The sequence below is a fragment of the Carettochelys insculpta genome, chromosome 18 (assembly GCF_033958435.1).
Source record: "Carettochelys insculpta isolate YL-2023 chromosome 18, ASM3395843v1, whole genome shotgun sequence".
Lineage (NCBI taxonomy): Eukaryota > Metazoa > Chordata > Testudines > Carettochelyidae > Carettochelys > Carettochelys insculpta.
The window spans coordinates 25,099,724-25,114,676 of record NC_134154.1 but is presented as its reverse complement, the minus strand read 5'-3'; the positions used below and the strand labels follow the sequence as shown (position 1 = coordinate 25,114,676).

General features: G+C 44.4%; 1 protein-coding gene across 2 annotated transcripts; it reads left to right on the top strand.

Annotated features, from left to right (window-relative positions):
* Positions 1-978: 978 nt before the first annotated feature.
* On the top strand, positions 979-13,806 carry OGFOD2 (2-oxoglutarate and iron dependent oxygenase domain containing 2). Of its 2 annotated transcripts, XM_075012462.1 has the most exons (7): positions 979-1,188; positions 3,897-3,953; positions 4,680-4,790; positions 5,620-5,719; positions 7,473-7,597; positions 9,091-9,348; positions 10,793-13,806. In XM_075012462.1, exons 1-7 carry the CDS (start codon positions 1,045-1,047, stop codon positions 11,066-11,068), a joined length of 1,071 nt encoding a protein of 356 aa, XP_074868563.1. In that variant the 5' UTR covers positions 979-1,044; the 3' UTR covers positions 11,069-13,806. The 2 variants fall into 2 exon arrangements, with proteins under 2 accessions (XP_074868563.1, XP_074868564.1); XM_075012463.1 differs by lacking the exons at positions 979-1,188; positions 5,620-5,719 and having other exon boundaries at positions 3,896-3,953.
* Positions 13,807-14,953: the final 1,147 nt, after the last annotated feature.

The window sequence follows — 14,953 nt, the reverse complement described above, 5'->3', positions numbered from 1 at the left end:
CGGCAGATGGAGGCAGGGGTTACACAAGGGTCTTCAGAAGGGCGAGATGAAGATCAGACAGCTAGCAGAGGAGAAGCGAGCGCACAGAAAGCACACTAAGGACTTGCCAGACACCCACCACATCTGCAAGAGATGCAGCAAGGACTGTCACTCTCGTGTGGGTCTTCATAGTCACAATAGATGCTGTAAATGAAGTCCTCAATTGAAACTTTAAAGGGCATGATCCATAGTCTATGCAGACTGAAGGATGCCTACTACTATGTAGATTAATGGCCATGTTCTTTATACTGATTCAGTTAAATAGGACTGTATGAAGTGAGTTAATTTAATCAATGTAGCAACATTAACTCTTCACCAGGTTGCAAAGTGCTTTACAAACAAGAGCAGGACCATTATCCCCATTTTACAGATGGGAAACTGAGGCACTGCCCCCCCATTGTTCTGCGACACATGACATGGATGGGCAGATTTTTAAATACATCAAAAACATTCAGAAAGGCGAGTGTCTGCTAGGAGCATGAGTAAAATTGACATTTATTCTGTTTCTTAGAAATTAGTTCAAAAGTTGGTCATTGCAATAATCATCGACTGAGCCTCAGCACAGAATGATCCAGCCCTGTCAGTTGTGTGACACCCCCCCCCCCCCCCCACAAAGAAAGATCCCAAAGGGTTTCTAATTCATGCATGGGCACACTAAGGTGCACTTCTCCACCAGGCTCGATGTGCCATGGGGCTGGATCAGGGGAGCCCAGTGTAGCGTACAAGCAGAGGAAAAAATGAAGACAAATAGGACAGGACAGAAGCAACTAGAGGGAAAACGACAAGAGACAGTAAAACAAAGAAACTCGAGTCTGTTCGTTCTTCTCGCCCCGACTAATTTGTTGACGCTCCCTTGAGCGCTCAGCACCCGCAGGAAGGAGAACCGGTTTGTTCCCGGCGGAGCCATTTAGTTGACGGACCGGGGGACCCTACCGCCGTTCCTTACGGCCCCTCTTAGCCTAAGGCGCTGCCCCCTACCCCCATCTTCATAGTCCGGGTGGAAACATGTCCACGGGGGTGGGGTTCCCTAGACCGTCCCGCGCCTTCTTTGCCTGCGCCTGCTACCACACGGACAACCTGTTCCTGCAGCGCTACGGCCTGCACGTCAGCTACCGGGACGAGGCGCAGCTCCGCAGGGACTATGGGCTGGTAACCGCCGCGGCATCCGCAGGGGAGGGGGAGAAAGGGGGGATTCCTCCACCCCCCTCAGGCACCCACGGGTGTAAAGCGAGCATAGGGGATGCCCCTTCCCCCCAGAGGTGGAGGGGAATATTGGGGAGGGGTGGTCCGTGACTGGGGAAAGCAGATGGGGACCCCCCTACAAGCACCAATTCCTGGTGTTTATATTGCGCTGTTGGATTCCAGGTGCTGCACTGAGTGATCAGCCTCCCCCGCCGCCCCAAATTGAGCTGCATTTGGGGGCCGATCGTCCCCACAGCTGCAGCCAGAATCGGTTTTTAATGAGCACTTATTGCACCATTTCATCCCAGAGGATTCCAGAACGTGTCACAAAGTGTACACGGGCCTTCTACCTGCCGCTGCTGTGCATCCACTTCTGGGGCAGGAGATAGCAGCTATTTAAACACTACACTCTCAGTGAAAAAGTGGATAATTAGAAATGCGATATCCATTAACACTGCACTGCCCGAGAATTTCAAGCTAGTCTGTGAAACTGGGAAAGTCTTATACCTATTTTATAGATAGGGAAACTGAGATCTGAATTAAGGAGTTTAACAAGCGCCACAAATTTGTGGCAGAGCTGGAAGAAAACACCAGCTCTCCTAACTCACAGTTCCCTACACAAAACAGTTTCTCTTTAGAACGTATACACACTATTGGTTGACCCTCTTGTCTGGCACCTGACACACAAAACGCCCAACGAGTAGGGTGATCTTCTGTCCTCTATTGAGCAGGATGGTCCCGTATTTGGGATGCCAAAAAGCGTCCCTATTTTTTTTTAAAGGGACTCATTGTCCTGTATTTGAGCTGTCCCCCGCCACTGACCTTTTCTGCCAGCAGCTCTGCAGGTGCAGCTGCTGGTGGGAGTCACTTCCCCCAAACCTCGGGGAGGCGGGGGGTAATGTGTGCGGCTGCTGCTTCCCTGAGGCTCTGGGGAAGGACCGGTAGCTGCCACTTCCCCAGGGTTTGGGGAGCACTGGGAGCTGCTGCTTCCCTGGGGCTCCCAGGGAGGGCCAGCGGCTGCCATTTTCCCAGAGCTCCCAGGGAGCCCCGGTGGCTGCCACCTCCTTTCCGGCTCTCTGGGGCTTGGTGGAGCCGGGAGGAGCCACCCCTCCCCACCATATCTCCCTGTCCCATATTTGTGACCCGGAGATATGGTCACCCTGCAAATGAGAAAATTTGCTGGAGGTCAATAAATCAATATTGTTTAGCAACATTACCAACACTTCTGCTGCTTACTGGGCTCTTAGAAGACATTTAGAGGTAAATTACAACTAAATAACAGCACAGAATACTGACACTCAGGACTGGTGGTTGTAAACCAACTTTATGAGACTACAAGAAACTTGGCCACACCCATGATAAGTAGTCACCTGGCCAGCTAAAATCATGCTGGATTACAGATGTTGCTGGATGAGAGAGTGCCAGACTAGAGAGGTTCACCCTGTACAAAAAAATACACCCTCAAGTCTAGTCATATTCTGGAGACTTTCCATTAAAGTTATGTTGCAAATTCTGTTATGGAAGACACAAACCTGGACTCGAGTTATACGCTAGAGCAAGCTGTAGTGTTCAGAGCCTTTACTATAGAAATATTGTACTTTTCCATAGGGAAGCAGGCTTAAAAATGATTGTCATAATATACTAGAAGTAATCTATGAGCTCCATGTTTGATATGCAGGCTGTCTATAAAGTTGGGATTACGTTAGAAGTAAAAAATCACCAAAGAGTCACTATAGCAAGACCTTCAACTGAGATAATGACGACTGGGGTAACGGTTAATGTGTCAGCCTACCTATCTCTAGCACCATTAAAAGCAGAATTGCATAATTCAAACTGTAGCACAAAAATAGTAAAAAATGCCCTTCAATAAGCTTTCTTCTAAGAGCTAAAAGACCAATTTTCCCAGTGTCTGGTATATCCCCCCAAATTGGCAAGTCTCAGGGCAGACGAGGTGGAATTAAAATTGTAGTCCATCTGGGGAGGTTAGAAAATTTACAGGTAATTGACAACCTTCTAGCATAACACTGCAGAAAACCTGCTGGACCCTTTCCCTGCTGTAGGGGAAGGGCTCCAGTAGCAGGATACTATACTGCTAAAATGATCTATTTAAATAGAGGTGCATGGTTTGGGTGAGGAGCGAGCTACTGTGTCTTCTGGCCTGAGAATCCAGGAGACTTCTTGATTGCTCTGACAGCAGGTACTGCTAGTATGCAAAAGAACTTAGGAACTCAGGGATATGGCCTGCACCGCAAAGGGCAGATTGTAGAGTGGGTATGTAGGGATCAAGGAAAAAGCAGTGAAGAATAAAGGATCTAGTGAGAAAACCCAAACTCCTGGCTCATAGGCTATTTATGTTGTAATTTTACTCCTGAAGCAAACTTTGGTTTGCAGTGTCACAGCCCCAGACTGCTTCTTGAGGAACTAGAGTATTGTATCAGTTCTTCTGCCTACTGTTAAATCTAAATAGATTTACTTGACATAATTAGAGCTACAACCTTATTTTTTGAATTAAAGTTAAGATTCGCACACAATTCCAGGAGCTGGGACTTGAAGACAGACACCAAATATCATGAGACTCCTAGGAAAACTGTGAGAGTTGACAGCACTGCCCATGGCAGGTTGATGAGCACTATAAAAATCCATGACACTTAACAGTTAATCTTTCTCAATTACAGGTGTTAGGCAATCTTGGCTGCAGGACTGATGAAGACTTTAAAGCAGTTCTGAAAGAGGTACACACAATTTAACCAATAGTTCATGTATAAAGGTCCAGACAGCTCCACATGGGCCACCTGTTTTCATATCTATTGCTCATCTCGATTAATTACAGTCTTCCACGTATGAGTTTTGGAGTCTGCTTGCTCAAGTGGGAATGGAGATCTAATCTAGGTTTTCTTCATAACTCATAATTTTTATTTACAGGAACTTTCATATATACGTATACAGAGTCTGTCGACAAAAAAAGCTGTGTGGATGCTCTGGGCGGGCCATCTGTCAACAAACAGGGCTTCCAGGACACTGGGCAGCCCAGTCTGCTGTGCTTCTGGTTGGCTGTTCTGTCGAGAGAGCAGCTGGGCAGTCCGGCTGCTCTGTTGACAGAGCAGATCTCTCTTTTGATCTGCTTTAGTATATGGCTGCACTCTGTTGACTGATATTTTGTTGGAAAATCTCTTCCGACAGAAACGTCTGTTGGCAGATGCTTCTAGTGTAGGCATAGCCCTAGGGGTTTTGTTTTTTTTTAAACCCATTCTTCCATCTTAATGAGTGTCTGACAAAGATCTCTTCCTACCCTTTTAACGACTCATCGGAGGCAGAGAAATACATTCAGCACTCCTGAACGTGCGCATGAGCAGATGATACATTCACAGCAAATGTTACCATTTTGAATCAATGAATGAAACTTTCTGTATTACTGCCAGCATTTGATCTCTGAACATGATCATGTCACTTATTCCTAGATTCAGAAAGAAGTACAAAGAAGAAAGCAATTAGATCACCAGTCCAAGGCAAGAAAAGCCATAATTTCACAATGTTACAAACCAAAGCATCCAGAAGTGTATGTTCTACAGGTAAAATACATTCTACGTTGCATCTGTAATAGTGCTGTAGTAACCTCATGGAAATCTCATTTAAATAGGAAAGCTTCTTTTATGCCCTTTAGAATCAGGTATAGTCTCAGGATGGTATTAGTTTAAAAGTGGAATGATTTCCAAAACTTGGACATCTTCATAAATCTCTGTTGAAGTAGACAGATGTGATTCTCTTCTCACTCTCGGTTTATTCTGGGGTAAGTTAATTAAAGTCAGTAGTTACAGTCCCATATTTGAGGACAGAATCAGAACCAGTTCAGACTGTGATTGGTAATGTTAGGTGTAAAGTGTTATCATGAAGGCTGCTGGCCAGTATACAGCTAAAGTAGTGGCTAATAGAAAGATTACTCTAACAAGTGCTGCATTACACTCTTCATTGTGTAATACTCATGGCAGAGCCTGCTTACTATGTAATTTTGAAATCCTGGCCCAAAGCAGGGTGGTTAAAAAAAAAATCCATTGGGTATGACTGTTTGCCCACTGACCTATTGATCATGTGTCCATAGTGGGACCAGGGTAAAGGTAAATCTGACCAGCTATAATTTATAATTACAACTGAACACCAGCAATAATTAATTTGCATAGATCTACCAAGAAAAATGTAAGTGCAGATTACAACTTTGTGCATTTCTTTGTAGTTTAAATACTTTTGTATGTTTATACGCAAGCGGTCTGTGACTCCACGTATATTTCAGTTCCTCTCATGACGTGGTTGTTTCAAAAGTCCTGGGTCTGAATGGTTGGAGACCAAGTCATTGTGTGTTCATTTTATTTTTTTTCTTTTGTCTTTCTCCCCATCTAACACAAGGAGTCATTTCTGGCTCCAGAGTTTTTAGAGACAGTTAAGTACTGCACATCACAAGATGCTGATCTCCAAGGTCTCCTGGGCCGCATTGATTCTATATCAGGTAAAGGACCTATCAGCTGTGTAGCTAGAGCCACACTCTGATACATACCAGTTGTTTCAGGGGTGAATCTTTTTTTAAACCAGCTCTTTAATATTGTAATTTTGAAAGATGACCAAAGACAATTAGGGTGTTTTCTTCTGCATGATCAAAGTTCTTGAGAGAACCATCATCATCCAGTTGTGACAGATGGGTGAAATCTTGGCCCCTTTAAATTCAATGGCACAACTGCCATTGGCCAGAGTAGGATCTATTTTGGCTGTAACACTGACTCAGTATTTGACCTTCAGCAAGTCTGTCCAAGAGACACTGTACAGTTGGATTATTTTACAAGTGCTATTTCCCAAAGTTATCATGTTGTACCTCCCCCTTTAAATTGTGTTGAATATTTTTTAAAGCAGTTCAGTGCTTTTCTGTTTGTTTGCTGATGTTTGTGGGACCTTTCCAGTACTGGAGAAGAGGACAGAATAGACAGGGAATGCAATTACATTATATTGTACAAGGTAAAACAGAGGAGGTTTTGTATTGACATCCATTTTGAGTGTTACTAAAAGAGGAATTATTTTCAGGTGCAAGTGACTTTCTCAAGCAGTCCGTGTCCTAGCTCCCTCATTTGTAATACTCAGCCACTGTTTATGCAAACCTTTCTAGCACTATACTGGAAGTGTAATGGATTATATTCCTAACAGAAAATTGATGGGTGGCAAGAGTCTTTAGGGAGGATCTCCAACCGCCCACAAAATGCTATGCCTCATATAATTCTCTTTACCACTTGGGTCACCTTGTCTTTCAAATGCTTGTAGCGAGTGGAGCGGGAAGTCTGGCGTGCAGGCATTTCAGTTCCAGGTCAGCATGGCCATTAGGTAACATGCCCCAGAGTCCGTCTGCCCTGTAACAATAGCTATTTAACAACCTAAAAGTGCAATTAAGCTTATGGAGGCTGTGTTCTCTGTTGTACTGCTGGGAAGTCCAGATATTGTTAAGAATAGTTTCTACTGTTACTTTGCTTCATGGCAATGATTTTTGGTAGAGGGGGGCATGCCGAGATTTTGCTAAGTGGTAAGGGCGGTAATTTTCTATGGAGGGGATTCAAAAGCTGGGATGGAGGTCGGGTACAAAACAGAGCTCAGGGTTGGGGACTGGGGTGCAGAGTCTGAGAGGGTATGGGTACAGGAGAGGATTCTGACCTCGGGGAACTTTTTAGGCACAGATGCAAGGGCTGGGGGTGGGGCCAGTCCGGGGGAGGCAGGAGGGCCATTTGGCCTTGGCCTCAAGCTCAAAGGAGGCCTCAGATGTATATATTAGTTCATTTATGGGTATTTGATTAGATTTGTGACTTGTTTTTATCCACTCTCTCAATCATTAGTTCATTTGCACAGAAAAAGGCTAGAAGAGCGTTTGTGAAATAAAAAAATATTCAGATTCCATCTCTCTCAGTTATGGGGAGGAGCCTGAAAAGCTGGAAGTGGTCCATACTTCTCTGGCCCTCTGAAAGGGCCCTCCTGGTGGGAGGAGGGGATGCAGAGGGTTTGGGTGGTGAAGCTGGGGTGCAGGAGGAGCTGGGATGCCCTAAGTAGGCTCTGGCTAGGAGGTGCTTACTTAGGCAGCTCCGGGCTCTGAGGCTCCTTCCTGTCTGAGGGTTCTCGTGGGGTGGCCATGGGGTATATTGAAAGGCTTTGTGGGCCAGGTGCCACTTGTAGAGCGTCACTTGCCTGCCCCTGCTTTACTTAAGAGACCCCTCCTTTTTCTTGGTCAGACAAGAAGATATATCGACTTCCAGTGTTCAGTGAGGAATTCTGCCGAGTCTTCATCGAAGAGCTGGAGAACTTTGAGCAATCTGGGATGCCCAAAGGCAGGCCAAACACGATGAATAATTATGGGGTAGGACTCAACTTTGTAGTGTTAGCCTTTAGGGCAAGTGTCATGTACCAGACCAACCAACCTATGGGTATGCTTCGAGGTCTATTCCCCTTCAAGATTTGGGCGAGTTCATTCACACACTGATGTGCAACCCCAAGTGCAGAGATGCCCAAGTTAAAAGGCACAGAGGTGAGGGAGTTAATTTTACTCACACTTCTCACTTAGTACACGTGTGTTGGGGTGAGGGCTGCTGGGAAGGAGACGTGGGGGGGAATCTTGTATTTAATATTTTAAAATTATATATAAACTAAAAATAATCCAATTACTGAAAGAGTTGGATGTAAAATTTTAGCACCCTGCTTTGAAACAAACACTCAGAAAAGAAGCATGGTGTACGTTAGTTAACTGAGATGATTGCTTTACTCGGACACAGCCCAGGGATCTATTCATCCTAGTGAAAGTGAATGGCAATGACTGCTGCTTAATTGAAGCAGCATTAGGGTAAGTGGGGCCACTCCTGGATATTGCCAAGGCATTAAACTAGGTGCCGATATGGCAGGTGTAATTTTACTCCGAGCTCAGACACCGCCAAGTAAAGTTTGAAAGATGAAATATCAGGCATAATATCTAATGCCACACTGTATTCTGTTCAAATCTGTTTTTAATAAGTGTCTTTATTTGATGTCAGAGATTAGCGATCTGCCTGAGTGTCTCACTTAAGGGACTTCTACTGTATAAATTGGGACATATAATGCACAGAGTTGTGCATTGTAACTGTACTCTCTCAAAAGAGAAGAAATGTATTCAATACGACCTGTGAACTGCAGCGTTCAGCTGGAGAAGGAAAGGTTGTAAAAGAAACACACAGTTCAGCCAGAATTTGTGGCTCTGCACCCAACCTTCAAACGTTCTGATCTCTGGTTCTTCCACAGTGGAGTTCATTTCCCTCAGCCAGCCGTGAGGCCTCCTGTCCTTAGCCTCTTCCTGTCCAAGAACCACAAGGCCCAGATTCTTTTGCCTCTCTGCAAATTTCTGGAGTCTCCTGCCACTGCTTTGGGATCTGAACATCACCTCAGAACAAAATAACTCTCAGCCCTTCCCTTGGCTGTGGAAGTACTTCATAGAACTGGGACTTGTTATTTCAGGGGTGTAGCATTTTATATATTAACTTAGTGCTGGTGAAAGTCTGGAGTTCTGTTTAGCCGTACAAGACAGGGCTCCTCTATATAACCAACAGGGCTAGCACAGGGTGCCAGTAAAAATTAGCTTTGCATGTGGCACTACCTGTGCTGGTTTTACCTGCAGGTGTTCTGCATGACACCTCTGTTCATTCTGAACTCATTCCCATATTATACCCCGTGTCTGTGCTCCCTAGTTCTTTATCTAGCTAAGCAGCAAGGTTGGCAGGGAAGAAGGCTGTACAGTACCAGGAAGCTGAGAAGCGTATGTGATGAAATAGCAGAGGTGACCTTCTGGCTATTTGCTGAGCATTCCATGTACTCCCTTTGGTGCAGGTTCTGTTAAATGAGCTTGGATTGTATGAAGCTTTCATTACACCTCTGCGTGAAAAATACCTGCAGCCCATAACAACCCTGCTTTACCCTGACTGTGGGGGAGGCTCCTTGGACAGCCACAAAGCATTTGTCGTCAAGTACTCGCTAAATGAAGATCTGGATTTGAGCTCGCACTACGACAATGCTGAAGTCACATTAAATGTATCCCTAGGAAAAGAATTTACTGAGGGCAACTTGTATTTTGGAAACCTCAGACAGGTACCAAGAATCTATCTGTACTTTAGCCCTGATCCTACTCCCCACGAATTTCCCCACAGACTTTAAACATCTCTCAGGTCAGCTCAGAAACTCCTATCTTTCGGGTAGGGGAGAGGAGAAACCAGCTTTTTGAGCAGCATCCTCTCTCTGGGGGCCTATTGGTGGGGACAGAGCTTGGGGTGGACAATGCAGGATCAGACCCTAAACTTTTTGTTTCAGGAACATTTTGAGTAACTGAGTTAAATATCTGATGAATGCATCTGATGAAGCTGGTCTTTGCCCATGAAGGCTTATGCTCCAAAATATCCATTAGTCTATAAGGTACCACAGGACTTCTTATTGTTCTCAAAGATACAGACTAACAAAGCTCTCTCTCTGATACTTGAGTTAAATATGACAGCAACAAGTAGCCTTAAGTTTAAAATACAGGGTTAACTCTTACAGATCAATCCTGAAGCCGTAGCTTCACAAATAACATGCAGTCCTGTGGCACCTTAGAGGCTAACACATTTGTTAGGTCAGGAGCTTTTGTGGGTAAAACCCACTTCCTCAGTTTAAAAAAGACTTTCCTATCCGTGTGATTGTACACAATGATTTTGTGACATTTTTATATCTGAGGAAGTGGGTTTTACCCAGGAAAGCTCATGACCTAATACATTTGTTAGTCTCTAAGGTGCCATAGGACTGCTTGTTATTAGATCAGACCTGGCTGTTTTCATTGACTGGTTCATTTGCTGTTATGAACCTAACTAGAATAAGCCACGGAAGGGGACTGTTTCTTTTAGGGAGCTGTACTTTATAAAAGAGCATACAAAAAGTTGATTGACTAAGATTGATCGTCTGCTTCTGACCAAAACAGGACTATCTTGTCCACCATTTTTCTATGTACTGAAATATTTACTGTGGTAAATTAATCATATTTAAGTTCGCTGCAGTCAGTTCAGGTAGCTCACACAGATAACTCTTATATCGGAGGAGGGAGTAAAATGCTCTCTCTCTTTCCTTAATTAAAATAAGGATCAGGAGAGCTCATTTTGGGGGAGTGGAGAAAATGGCTTTGAAGATTCAAGCTGCTTCAGTCTTTCAGTTGAGAAAACTAAAGCCCCAGTTACTCACAATTGCTAGAATTTCCAGTGTACTCTTAGCAAGAAAGGGTTAGTAACTCCAATGTCCTGGCCAACTTGCTATTTGGACTGTTAGAGCCTGCCTCTCTATATGCCTCTATTTACACTTTGTCCTTGCCTGCCTGAACATTTTAACAGCCACAATGTCTAATCCCAGAGGTGGCTGCATTTCATTGGTATGTGAAGTGATCCCTATATATTATTTTTTACCAAAACTGTTTGGGATGAAAGGCACTGAAAGCAAGTTATAACAACTGCATTAGAAAGTCAATAGCAAGAGACAGTTCATGTAACCCAGTATCTTCTTATCTGTCTTCAAGGCCCCAACCCCAGTGCCAAAGTATGTGGAGATTGAGCATGTGGTATCCCAGGGCTTGCTACATCGAGGAGGGCAGATTCATGGGGCGCTGCCTGTCACCTCTGGGGAGCGCTGGAACCTCATTATATGGATGAGATCTTCTGCTGTCCGCAATCAGCTTTGCCCCATGTGCAACAGGAAACCTGAATTAGTGGAAGCAGAGGGGTTTGGAGATGGGTTCACAAGAAGTCCTGAAGGAGACATGCCTCAAACTGTGGATTTATGCTCTTTAATATAGATTGTAAGGAGTGAACTCTCCAGTCTGAGCTGGCTAAAACTGAGCTCCAAGCCCCAAGGCAGCAAAAATGAGCACGATAGTCCTTTGACGGAAACATCTCTCAGGTCAGCAAACAGCTTCTTGGAAGGCATTTCAAAAGCTCTTCTCTTTTGTGGGAGGAAAACCAGCTTTTCAAACAGCAGCCCGTCTGGGGCCTGCTTAGGGGATTGCTGCCTGGGGTGGACAATGTCTGTACTGTGTTTATTTTTAATATGCATTTTGAAAATGTAAAAAGGCTTAAGGCTTTGATCTATACCATGAACTGTAGAAGCTATCTGAGCATGCATAGAGAAATAAGGCAGAAAAAACGCATACGTCTTATAAAAAGACAGCTGCTCTGACAGCCACTGTACTTGTTGATGTGCAAAGATACCATATTATTGTATAATTTTTCTACATCAGCCAGCACCCATTCTCCATTACTGCTACCACTCCACTGGTAGGATTATTAAATTTGACTAGACTAAGAGTCTGCTGCTTCCCAGAGGACAGAACACAGGACCTGTTCAAAATGTGACAGTGTTATTACCTTGTGGTTAAAACAAACAACGGTATGGTCATCCGTAAAAAAGCACGTCTATATCATTCTGATTTACTGAATAGAAGGTCAGACCTAATAAAACATTTGGGATCAAGCTACTTCTGAAGGCTGCATCTTACAGGGCAAACATACACCCTATTCTTCTACAAGCAAGTCGTTCATTTGTTGCCGTACGTTATAACCCCTGACTGAGGGTGACAAGAAGAATTTTTAGACATTGTGGATTCCACATGAACCTGCAGAAATCAGCCGTAGAGTCACAGATTTGTGGGTCTATTTGCAATTTATGACAGCAGGTCTTTCCAGGGTAAGGAAAGAGCATGCAGAAATAGCCTAAACACTTGTAATCAACTTCCATCGTGTATGAGAATATCCACGGAAGGGTGGCATACAGAATAAAATGTCTTCAAGCAACGAGTGGACAAGCTAGTCCTTATATGACCAACACGGGCTTTTGATTTTTTTAATTTGGCACAAAGATCCCACTGTGATGAGTACGTTAGAGAGATTAGATAGTCACACACAATCTGTCTCTGCGCCTGACAGTCTGTGACATTAATTCAAAGCGTCGAGAAGCCACGGACACCAAAAATCTAAATTGTATTCAAGAAGCCAAAATATCCTCTTCATTTTGCTGCCTCACATAACTCCACAGAAAACTAGATGTGTATTAGATGTCCATATTTGCCCTTACTGGAGGCTTTTTTGGGTCAGTCATTTTAGTTCTGGCAATTACTTGGTATGCAAATGAGAGAGTTGATAATTAACAACATGCTGTAAGGCAGAATCTGAACCTCGCCACTGTAGTTTATGAAGAATGTTAATTTTAAGCATTCCCAGGAGATCCTGGAGTGTTTGGGGCTTGACATCTCATTAGCATAGCGCATTGATTAGTTTGCATTTGAAAAATGCCATGAAATTGCATTTTGAAAGTTGAAATGGCCATTATACATAAAACCCCAAAATCTGTACCAAAGGGTGTTGCTTCTGCTGTTTTCCATAACAACAAAACCAATCACGGAATCTTAATTTCAGCAGGAAATGTTTGTCCCATATTTGCATTTAAATTACACCAAGAAAATTAAGTTAATGAAAGAAAAATGTGCCTGTCAACATGCCTGCTGCTGTCTGAATTCTGGCACAGTGAATTCAGACTGTAAATGGCTGACTATTGAAAAAACGCCCTGGGATATACAAGTATAAACTCTCTACTCTGTAGTCTAGTCATTAAAGGAGGAGCGTGGGAGTCTCTTGCACTCACTGAGTCATCCTGGGTACGGCAACTCTGAGCCTCAGTTTCCCCATGTGTAAAACTGATGATATTGTTAGCTAATATGTAGTCATGGCTAAATTCATTAATGGATGTGAGGCATTTGCATGCTCTCAGGAGAACCAGAAGAAATCAAATTATCTGCTGAGCTAGCTTTGAACTGGCTTTGAGGCAGAACAGCAGAAAGCAGAATAATTTGCTTGGCCCACTAGGAGAAAAAGCAGTAGACCGTGTATTTCAAGGGCAGCTGTAACAATAAAAGGAGTGATCCTGACCTGGGCAACATCTGTGGATGCTTCTCTTACTGACTGTGACCAACAACCCACCTGAACTTCATTTAAATTCCTGAGCTCATTCTGAATCGGACAGAGAAAACCATCTCTTCCAAGACTGTGATAGAGGATAAGGAAGATTTTCTTTGACTTTTGCTGCAACACCTCTCTTCAGCAAGACTTTTGCCTGCAACAGGCATACGAGGCAAAATTGCAAAACCAAGGGGATACGAATGCCTTGGTTAGCAGAAAGAACCCCTGGCATATTCAACTCTGCTTCTGAAAGTTAAGGACAAAAGGAATGCAGACGAGGGCAAATACACGCATTGTCCATATGACAAATACACCCTAATTCTGACAAATTAGAGCCATTAAGCAAATGAGCTGGGTAAACTGCTATTCACATACCCAAAGTGGAGGAGGGAACGCAGCAGTGCCATTAATTTCTGTTTCTGCAGAGCATTCCAACACAAATTGCAGCCATCCATAATCGGTAACTTTCAGCGTCTGGAAAAAGCCCAGAAGCATTTTGTTCTCAAAACAAAAGCAGGTCAACCTTCTCAAGACTGCGGGTGGAACGGTTACCCAGGAAGACAATGTTGGAAATAGTTTGGAATAGAAAGAAAAACATCAGGTCAGTACATGGCTGCATGTTGACAATTTTTTAGTATTTTTATTGCATTGGTTTCCTACATGTTCACGCTGTTTCCGTACAGAACAAAGAATTAGGGGAATACGAGGAGGGAAAAAGTAATTGAGCAAAAGCCATCAGAGAGACTGTTTCATTATCCGGAGTGTAGCCTCTTCAGAGCATCACGATCTACTACAGAGTGTTTTGCAGACTAGGACTCAGCGCTTTGTCATTAGGCACTACCTTATCTCAGTTTCTCCTCTACCACTGAGGCAGTAGGCAATTCCGCTTCTCCACTAATTAGCTGGCTATTAGTGGTACGATAGAATCTCAGAGTTACAAATACCAGAGTAACAAAGTAACCAGTCAACCACACACACCTCATTTGGAACTGGAAGTACAGTAAGGTCTCTGAGTATGCGAGTCCTGAGTATGTCACCCCACTTGTATGCAGGTTACCCCCGATTCATACTGTACAGTAAACCCTTGACACACGTGATTTTGAGCCGTGCCTAACTCGCATTAACACGACTTAAGCGCAACTCAAAATTCCGCTCCCCTCTGGACCTGGCACAACCTTCCCTGGCACTGCGTGTCCCCAGCTCAGCCCTCCCCTCCCCCTGCCCCACTCACCACTTGTGCATGTCTTTGGCTCACGCCCACTGCGGGGGGGTGGCTCTTCCTGGCTGCAACCAAGCCCTGGGAAAGCAGTGGGCATGGGCGCTCCTAGCCCTGGTTCAAACCCTTCCTGCAAGGACTCCAGTTCAACCTCCCCCTACAGCCCTAACCCTAACCTCAGGCTTAACTCCCGTGCCCCCATCCCACAGCCCCGACCTACCACCAAGCTTAACTCTCCCCAACTGTCTGCCCAGCCCCAGGTCTTATGGTTCAAAAAGGCACTCCAGGTGCTCCTGCTGCTTCCCCAGCTGCAGAACTTGCATTCCACCAGGGAAAAGGCTGACTCCTACTTACACGAAATTCAGGTTACGCAAGGGTTTGCTGTACACACGCAGGCAGCAGGAGAGACCAAATCCCTCCATCTGTGAGGGGCCAGTCTCCCCGCTGCCCCGCTTCTCAGTTTAACTATGAGCTACCAGGTAAAAAGAAGGGTCCTGCGGCACCTTATAGACTA